Genomic DNA, 9,921 nt, shown 5'->3' on the forward strand with positions numbered 1-9,921 from the left:
GTCCTGCTAAGTTGATTTAGCTAGAATCCTCGTCCTCCACATCTGATCACTTTCAAAATCTAATCGGCCTCCTTATCCTCTGCCATCCTCCATGATGTCTGGTTACCCTGGCCTGCGCTCAACAAGAATCCTGTTGGGTCAATTTAACCAGAATCCCCCACAAACGCCTGATGATCCTCTTAGTCATTGTGCAACCACTGTCCCCACTCTACTCCTCGGCTATCAGTTCTCACTTGCCCATGCTGTATTTGAAGTTGAATCCAATCTTTCTGCCTCAGGGCAGGACCCCATTGCCATGGTCCCTCCAACTAGTGCTTGCCACCTCTTGAATAAAGTCTTCATTAGTGTGCTTTGACAAGTGTCATTGAATAGTTTTGTTTTGTTTTGTTTTGAGACGGAGTTTTGCTCTTGTTGCCCAGGCTGGAGTGCAATGGCGCAATCTCGGCTCACTGCAACCTCTGCTTCCCGGGTTCGAACAATTCTCCTGCCTCAGCCTCCCAAGTAGCTGGGATTACAGGCACGTGCCACCATGCCTGGCTAATTTTGTATTTTTAGTAGAGATGCGGTTTTTCCATGTTGTTCAGGCTGGTCTGGAACTCCCAACTTCAGGTGATCCACCTGCCTCAGACTCCCAAAGTGTTGGGTTTACAGGCGTGAGCCACTGCGCCCAGTCTTTTTTTCTTTTTTTTTTTTTTGAGAGGGAGTCTCCCTCTGTCACCCAGGCTGGAGCACGGTGGCGAGATCTCAGGTCACTGCAACCTCCGCTTCCTGGGTTCAAGCGATTCTCCTGCCCCAGCCTCTGGAGGAGCTGAGATCACAGACACGCACCACCATGCCCAGCTAATATTTCTACTTTTAGTAGAGACAGGGTTTAATCATGTTGGCCAGGCTGGTCTCGAACTCCTGACCTCAAATGATCCGCCTGCCTCAGCCTCTCAAAGTGCTGGGATTATAGGCATGAGCCACCATGTCCAGCCTGAATAACTTTTTCTTTAACAATTAGAACTTAACACTATTCAGCAGGGTAGGGGAGGCCTCTGAGCCTAGGAAAGTCTCCTTTGTGGGGGCTGGTGATGGCCGTGGGAGGTAAGGTCTGAGTGACCTGCCCAGCCCGGGATGGACCCCTCTCTAGTCTGAGTGTGCACTGAAGTGGGTGCTCAAATGCTTGATGAATGAATGAATAAATAAACCAATGCATCACGCCTGTAATCCCAGCACTTTGGGAGTCCAAGGCAGGCAGATTACCTGAGGTCAGGAGTTTGAGACCAGCCTGGCTAACATGAGGAAAGTCTACTTCTACTATAAATACAAAAAAATTAGTCAGGTATGGTGACAGGCGCCTGTAATCCCACCTACTCAGGACGCTGAGACAGGAGAATCACTTGATCCTGGGAGGCAGAGGTTGCAATGAACTGAGATCTCGCCACCGTGCTCCAGCCTGGGTGACAGAGGGAGCCAAGATCACGCCATTGCACTCGAGCTTGGTCAACAAGAGCAAAACTCCATCTCAATAAATAAATAAATAAATAAATAAATAAATAAATAAATAAACCAATGCAGCCAGCTCAGACCTCCCTTTCTAAATTCTCATCCCTTGCTTTAAGAGGCTGGGCTGCTATCATTCTTTTTATTCCCATCTCTATCTTCTGCTAACAACTATTACTTTGGAGGAAGTTCTCTCCATGGTCAAGTACAGCTCTTGGTTCCCCCATAAAGGTGATCACCTGGCCCAGGTCTGGCCAATCCGAGCATCCCAGCCTCCTGACCACATTACTGGTCTGGGAGTGGACATGTAAACCAAACCAGCCCCTCAGGCTCTTCCCTGCCTTTCTACATGAGCTAATCTGGAAGACTTTTGTTGGTTGGGGGAGTTCTCAGCTGGCAGGAAGTGAATCTGGTGACAGCAGCTCCCCAACTGGGTATGAAAACAAGGCCAAGGCAGGCACGGTGGCTCATGCCTGTAATCCTAGAACTTCAAGAGGCCAAGGTGGGCGGACCACTTGAGCTCAGGAGTTTGAGACCAGCCTGGGCAACATGATGAGACCCTGTCTCTACTAAAAAATACAAATAAAATAGCTGGGCTTTGTGGTACACGCTTGTGGTCCCAATTACTTGGGAGGCTGAGGTGTGAGGATCGCTTGAGCGCCTGAGCTTGGGGCGGAGTGGAGGTTGCTGTGAGCCGAGATTGCATGACTGCACTCCAGCCTGGGTGACAGAGCAAGACTCTGTTTAAAACAAACAAACAAACAAAAAAAAAAAAACAGAGAGAGGAAAATCAGGGGCAGGACAGCCACAGTTCTGTCCTGGGGCCTGGTTCCTGCAGCTCTCCCCCAGTGCTGTGTGAGGCCCCATATCCCATCATTCCCAGTTATGACTAGGTACTTGCCCTTCTTACTTAAGCAAGTTAGAGGTGGGCTTCTATCACTGGGGCTGAAAGACCCATCCTTTCCACAGACCCTCACAGAACATCGGCTCGGGCCAGGCTACGACCAAGTGCCGGAGATTCAAAGATGACTCAGATGCTGAGAGTGAATCAGCAGGAGAGAGGAGATGGACACAAAACAGCCCTCACACAGCATGAGTGAGGACAGCCTACACCAAGGGCTGGAGAGGGAAGAAGGTTTCAAGAAGGTGGTGGTATCTGGGGTGGGCTTCTACAGGTGGAACAGAGAGGGCCCCTCCATGGAAGGAGGCTTAGAGGAAGGGCTGTGTCATAGGCATTTGAGGAACTATACTTAACTTGCTTTGGTATCAGGGTTGGGGGAGCGGAGGTGTGAGACAGTGAAACCGAGGGGTTCATTTGGTCAGATCTGCCTGCCCGGCTTGCTTTTGGTCAGTTGGCTTTTTAAAATTTCTTCTTCCTTTTTCCATGAAGCTGAGGCCCTGGTAGCTCAAGGCCTCGCCGCTGAACACGGAAACTTAACCTCCACTAGCTACTTTATAAATAACATTCATGAGGCCGGGTGTGGTGGCTCATGCCTATAATCCCAGTACTTTGGGAGGCTGAGGCAGGCGGATGACCTGAGGTTGGGAGTTCGAGACCAGCCTGACCAACATGGAGAAATCCCGTCTCTACTAAAAATACAAAATTAGCCGGGCGTGGTGGCACATGCCTGTAATCCCAGCTACTCAGGAGGCTGAGGCAGGAGAATCGCTTGAACCCGGGAGGCAGAGGTTGCAGTGAGCTGAGATCACACCACTGCAAACCAATCTGGGCAACAAGAGCAAAACTCCATCTCAAAAAAAAAAAAAAACAATTCTGAGCAGGGGAGCGACTTGAAGAGATCAGGATGGGGAGAGGCTGAAGGCAAGGAGGCCAGTGAGGAGGCTGGGCCAGAACTGGGAATGTGGTGGAGACATGGGGAGAAGTGGCTGGATTCTAGAGGTAGTTAGGAAGGACTTGGTGTTCAAGAGACAAAAAGAAGTCAACGCTGACCCCCCCATCACTAGGTGGAAGATGGAATCATCCGCTGAGATTAGGGACTCAGGAGGACATGCAGGTTTGGGGGAAGATGTATGCTTAGTTTGAACCTGCAGGAACCTGTGGGCCAACCCAATGGAGACAAACTTGTGGCAGAAAGCGCCACCAAGTGGATGCCTGGCTGAAGCCCCTCAGTGGGCAGCTGTTAGCCAGTACCCACTCAGACAGGGGCAGTCGACACAGAGAGGATACGTACCGAGGTCGGGGCATTGATGATAGACAGGTTATAGCCAAACTGAAAAGTCCCACCAATGCCGGCAGCACAGATGGTCAGGAGCAGGATCCTGCCCTGAATCTGAGGAGAGAGGGGAGAACACAGAGTGACCAACAACAGCCACCACCCCTCTCCCTGGACCAGAGCTGCCAATCACAGCACTGCAATTTATCTGAATCAAGCAGTGATGTCTCCACTTTGCAGATGAGGAAAGCGAGGCTCAGAGAGGAGTTAATCTGGGTCACATGGCTGACAGGTAGCAGAGGAATCCAGGCCTCCTGCTCTGAGTCCAGGGCCCCACTTTACCTTCACACCACCCATAGCCCCAACGTTTCCTGGAGCTGGAGAGCAGTTCCCATCCCTTCTTGTTGGGCTGCCCCTGAGCACGTCTGCTGTGTTAGGGGAAGACAGTCCCCTGTGCTGGGGCCCCAGCAGAGTAAAGCTCTGCCTCCAGCAGGACAGGAGCCCCTGACTTGCCCCAGGAAAACGTTCTCCAACAGAGTGGCCAGGCTCCAGGAATCTGGGCTGAGCCTCCTTCTCTTACCTCCCACCAGCATGTTTTGCAACTAGGCTAAGAAAAGAAGCCACATGGACCTGCAGGTGCAAGGACTTGGGGACATATGAGCAGCACAGAGGCAGCATAGATGGCCAAGGTGCCTGGTCCCTATCCCAGCTCTCCCCTTACTTCCTCATCCTAAGTCACTTCCTTACCTGGACCTGGAGATAATGAAGCCTACTTCTAGGCTGGGTACACATGAGTCATGCACACTTGGTACACAAAAGGACAGTGAAACACCCTTAGAGATGGAGGGAGAATTCCCAAAGGCATCCCCAATGCCTCATCATTTATAGTTGGGAATTTCTTCTTTTTTTTTTTTTTTGAGGAGTCTTGGCCAGGCTCACACCTGTAATTCCAGCACTTTGGCAGGCTGAGGTGTGTGGATCGCGAGGTCAGAAGTTTAAGACCAGCCTGGCCAAGATAGTGAAACCCCATCTCTAGTAAAACTACAAAAATTGGCCAGGCGCGGTGGCTCACGCCTGTAATCCCCGCAATTTGGGAGGCCGAGGTGGGCGGATCACCAGGTCAGGAGATCGAGACCACCCTGGCTAACACAGGGAAATCCTGTCTCTACTAAAAATACAAAAAATTAGCCGGGACTGGTGGCGGGTGCCTGTGGTCCCAGCTACTTGGGAGACTGAGACAGAAGAATGGCGTGAACCCGGGAGGCAAACAGTGAGCTGAGATTGTGCCACTGCACTCCAGCCTGGGTGACAGAGCGAGACTCTGTCTCAAAAAAAAAAAAAAAAAAAAAAAAAAAAAAAATTAGCCGGGCTTGTTGGCAGATACCTGTAATGCCATCTACTCAGGAGGCTGAGGCAGGGAACTGCTTGAACCGGGGAGGTGGAGGTTGCAGCGAGCCAAGATCGCACCACTGCACTCCAGCATGGGCACAGAGTGAGACTCTGTCTCAAAAAAAAGAAAATAGAAAAAAGAGAGAGACGGAGTCTTGCTCTGCTGCCCAGGCTGGAGTGCAATGGCGCAGTCTCGGCTCACTGCAATCTCCGCCTCCCAGTTCAAGTGATTCTCGCGCCTCAGCCTCCGGAGTAGCTGGGATTGCAGGCATGTACCAATGTACCACCACGCCCAGCTAATTTTTGTATTTTTAGTAGAGACTCCTGACCTCAAGTGATCTGCCCACCTTGGCCTCCAAAGTGCTGAGATTACAGATGTGAGGCACTGCACCCGACCTGTAGTTGAGGTCTTCTGAGGGATTCACAAAATTGTTTATCTTTCTCCTTTTGTGATTTTTTGTTTTGTTTTTTTGAGACAGGGTCTCATTTTGTCACCCAGGTTGGAGTGCAGTGTCGGGATCTTGGCTCACTGCAGCCTCAACCTCCTGGGCTCAAGTGATCCGTCCACCTCAGCCCCCCAAGTAGCTGGGACTACAGGCATACACCATCACGCTGGGCTAATTTTTTTTGTATTTTGTTGTAGAGACGGGGTTTCACCATGTTGCCCAGGCTGGTTTCAAACTCCTGAGCTCAAGCGATCCACTCGCCTTGGCCTCCCAAAGTGTTAGGATTACGGGCGTGAGCCACCATACCCCGTCTACTCTTTTGTGATTTTTAATTACAAAATGACACGTTTGTTAAGATTTTTTAAAATTCAGTATATACTGAAAGTTCTCCACTCCTCCAAAGGCACAACAATGAACTCCTTCCCTCAGGTATTTTCCTAGATATTTGCAAAGTAGTTGACTTTACAAAAATTGAATCGTTGATATCTTCCCCCAAAAATTACTGCCTTTCTTGTTCTGGCAAATTGTTCTGTAAAATTAAATGTATTATTTTTGAAAACTTTGATACAATTTTCATGACAGAAGGATGTTTGGCTAAGGTTTTCTGAAGTTTCCAGAACCTACGGACTATTTATTCATTCATTAGTCAAATACTGTGTTGGCCGGATGCGATGGCCCATGCCTGTAATCCCAGCACTTTGGGAGGCCGAGGTGGGCAGATAACTTGAGGTCAGGAGTTCAAGACCAGCCTGGCCAACATGGTAAAACCCCGTCTCTACTAAAAATACAAAAATTACCCAGGCGTGGTGGCAGGCACCTGTAATCCCAGCTACTCAGAAGGCTGAGGCAGGAGAATTGCTTGAATCCGGGAGGCAGAGGTTGCGGTGAGCCCAGATTGCGCCACTGCACTCCTGCCTGGGCAATAGAGTGAGACTCTATCTCAAAAAAACAAAAACAAAAACAAAAAAATCCTGAGTGTTTATCTCAGCCAAGAAGTGTGCTGGGGAGGCAAGATATAGTTGGGAAAGCGTCAGTTGTGCTTTCACCATTCAGTGAGATACTGCACTGGAGGGTGGGGGAGCAGAGGAAGTGGCTCTGGAGGGCAGAATCCTGCTGAAGGCTTTGCCATAGGTCTGGAGACAGGTTGGTGACAGGGGCCCTGGCTGCCCAGAGTTCCCATAAGGCCTAAGTTACTTTCTCTTAGGCTGGAAGCCTTAGGAAGAAGCCAGGTGAGAAACCTGGAGCCTGGTCCCATTAGGGCCACATTACAGCTCCACGGGGGCTTCATGGAAGTAAGAGCTCCCTTAAGACAGCAGATCTGAAGGAAGCAGCGAACACAGTGCTTGATAGCAGCTGAACTCATGTAGCAGGAGATGCTGACAGGCCTCTAAGACTACAGGAAATTGTTGAATTCAGTGAGATCATGCATGGAGATTGCCTATACCGTGCCTGGTCATGGTAAGCATTCAGACATTAGCTATGATATGGACCATTAATTCGGCAAACAAAGATTTATTGCCTCCCTATTATGGTCAATAATCCTACTGTTCTGGGTGTTGGGATACAGCAGTGAACAACAGACAAAATCAATGAGCTATCAGAGCTTTCCTTCCAGCAGGGAAAGACAAGCAATCGCAAAATGAACGAGCAAAATATATAGTACATCAGCTGGTGCTACAGAGACTTAAAGCAGGGAAGGGGCGTAGGAAGTGTTAGGACCAGGTGGTGCTATTTTATTTTTATTTTTTACAGACAAGGTCTCGCTAGGTCGCCCACGCTGGAGTGCAGTGGTGAGATCCTATTAGATCCCTGCAGCTTCAAACTCCTGGGCTCCAGCGATCCTCCCACCTCAGTTGGTGCTATTTTAAATACGGCTGTCAAGGAATACAAGTGCAAATGACGACAAAGGAGGTAAGGGAATGTGCCATGCAAATACCTAAAGAAATCAGTCCAGATTGGGGAGGAACCCATAGAAGTGGTGGGCAGTGCAGGTGCTCTCCTCTGGCTGCGCCCTTTCCCTCTGTGAGGCAGGACGCCAGGTCAGAGCTGAGGGAGCATGAGGAGGAAAGAGGCGAGGGTGGGAAACAGTCACGGGAAGGAGTGAGCGGTCAGGACTGCCGTGCTCGGAGGGCTTACTGCCTCTGAGGTCAGGGCTGATCGGCAGAGGATTTAGCATCCTTGGGGGCTGGGATGCCAGGGTCCAGCAACCTTGCTCTGGCCCACAGGCCGACCCTGGACGTAAACACCTGCCTATGGACATCTGAGCCTAGCACCTAACGCCACTGTACATACAAGCACGATGTTTTTGAACATTTGACGACTTAGTGAAGCCTCCAAGGTGGCTATACATGCGCAGTTCACTCAGGTCCGCAATCCCTCATCTGAAATGCCTGGTCTGGGCAGGTATGAGAATTCAGACCATTCCAGATCGCAGGAGGGCATAGAGCATTCGGAAGAGGGGCCTGAGTGGAGGTCTTGCTGTCCCAGGGAGACCCCAGCTGCCATTACCAAGCGGTTAACCGGGCGCATGCGCGCGGAGGGAAGGTCAGCGCGCGTTACCCAGCTGTGAAAGAGGGACTAGCGCACGCGCAGTAAGCGTTTGAGAGGCTCAAACCAGTCGAGACCAAGCGGTAGCACAAGCGCAGTGGGTATTGAGAACGGCCGCACATGCTGAAGGTTCGCACAACGCTAACCAGTGGCCGGGACTGGGGCCTGAGACTCAAGCGCAGGCGCAGTGGAGCGCAGAGCCGGTAGACTGTCGCGGAGGGCGCTTGAGGCGCAAGCGCGGACCTGCAGCGTATTAAGAGTTACTGCCGGTGCTGGGGAGCTCACCGCCGCCGTGGGGGGAGGGGGTCGCCGCCGCGGTGGCGCGGGGTTTGTCGCCACCGTGCGGTGGGGGATCGCCGCTGCTGGGGGCTCACCTGCGTCGGAGGCCGTAAGGACGGCTCCAGTTCATCCTCCATCCGCCTCCTTCGCAGCACTGCGGCTGAAAAGCTGCTCACTTCTCACTAAGCTAAACCCCAAGCTCATCTCTGCAGGCCGGAAGGGAGCTCTGGTCCAAAGTCATCTCGGCCAAGCCCCTGCATTCGCCCCCGCAGGTGCCAGCACACGACTCTGGTCGCCGCGCTCCCAAGTCCTCCCCCGACGTTCCGGCCCTGGCCCCTCGTCCCCCTCCCTTGCTGCAGTCTCTGGACTAAATGTCTGAAAGTCTCTGTTTCTCGCTGGTGGGACCTCAGCCGCAATCCTGCGCGACCCGCTGCGCCGGTCGCCCCTGCCGGCCGCCAGAACCTAGGAGGCCCCTGCCCCTGGGCGCTCTCGGGAGGGCCAAGCCCTTGATTGTGCACAGATGCACCCCCCCCTACACCCCGCCAGACACTTTGGTTCAGGTATCCTTGACCTTTCCCCAGAGGAGGGGAAAATTAGGAAGGACCGAAAGACAGACGCACCAGTCTGCTGAGCGCTCTCATCTGTGCGTCCTGGGCAGAGCGAGAGACGGCGGAATGCGGGTAGGAGAACCGGTCTGAACCGGTCTGGGGTTGCCGCCAGGGATCCTTTGCGTGAGAGGCAGGTCCTACCTATGGTGGGGGCACTTGGAGTTGAGGAACCACGAAGTCCACTGGACCGGATTAATCTTTTATCCTTGAGGGCTTCTCAGGCCCTGCATGGAATCCAGGAGCTGGACAAAGATCAGCTGAAACCAGATTTGCCAAAGTGCTATTTGTGGTCACAGAAACATAGAGCTGAACATGACCTTAGGTAGTCATCTGAGCAAAGACTGTGATGGGCATTGTAGTAACTCTATTGCTTAGACTTGGTTTTTGTTTGACTTTTGCTGCTCTGAACTTTAATTCCTAAAACACTGCATTTTAAGGAAAAGCACAAATAAAATATTAGCAGTTATCATAAATAGGTATTTTATTACATGATTTTCCTGCATCTATTAAGATGATCATACGGGTATTCTTTAAATCTGTTAAGGAGATCAGTTACATCAATAAACTTTCTAATGGTAAACCATTCTTGAATTCTTGGGGTAGAGGCAACTTGGTCATAATACTGTTGTAATATACATTGTTAGTTTCAACTGCTGATATTTTATTTAGATAGGTTAATTTTTTTCAAAACAACCATTGCCTTTTCCCCCTTCAAAAATAAGTGGGAAGTGGCCGGGTGTGGTGGCTCACACCTGTAATCCCAGCACTTTGGGAGGCTAAGGCAGGCGGATCACGAGGTCAGGAGATCGAGACCATCCTGGCTAACATGGTGAAACCCCATCTCTATTAAAAATACAAAAAATTAGCCGGGCGTGGCGGCAAGCGCCTGTAGTCCCAACTCCCCGGGAGGCTGAGGCAGCAGAATGGCGTGAACCCGGAAGACGGAGCTTGCAGTGAGCCGAGATCACGCCACTGCACTCCAGCCTGGGCGAC

General features: G+C 51.2%; 1 protein-coding gene across 4 annotated transcripts in view; it reads right to left on the reverse strand.

Annotated features, from left to right (window-relative positions):
* SLC2A11 (solute carrier family 2 member 11) overlaps positions 1-9,502 on the reverse strand; it is a 28,747-nt gene extending 19,245 nt beyond the window's left edge. The window contains exons 1-2 of one of the 4 annotated variants that reach the window (XM_017889490.1): positions 8,941-9,502; positions 3,678-3,776 (exon numbers count right to left, since the gene is read on the reverse strand). In XM_017889490.1, the coding sequence (XP_017744979.1) occupies positions 3,678-3,776; positions 8,941-8,961 (120 nt within the window). In that variant the 5' untranslated portion in view covers positions 8,962-9,502. Of the gene's footprint in view, positions 1-3,677; positions 3,777-7,786; positions 8,045-8,415 lie in introns of those variants that run through there. The other 3 variants (XM_017889489.1, XM_017889491.1, XM_017889492.1) reach the window with 3 other exon arrangements.
* Positions 9,503-9,921: the final 419 nt, after the last annotated feature.

The sequence above is a fragment of the Rhinopithecus bieti genome, unplaced genomic scaffold (genome assembly GCF_001698545.2).
Source record: "Rhinopithecus bieti isolate Rb0 unplaced genomic scaffold, ASM169854v2 scaffold_19615, whole genome shotgun sequence".
Classification (NCBI taxonomy): domain Eukaryota; kingdom Metazoa; phylum Chordata; class Mammalia; order Primates; family Cercopithecidae; genus Rhinopithecus; species Rhinopithecus bieti.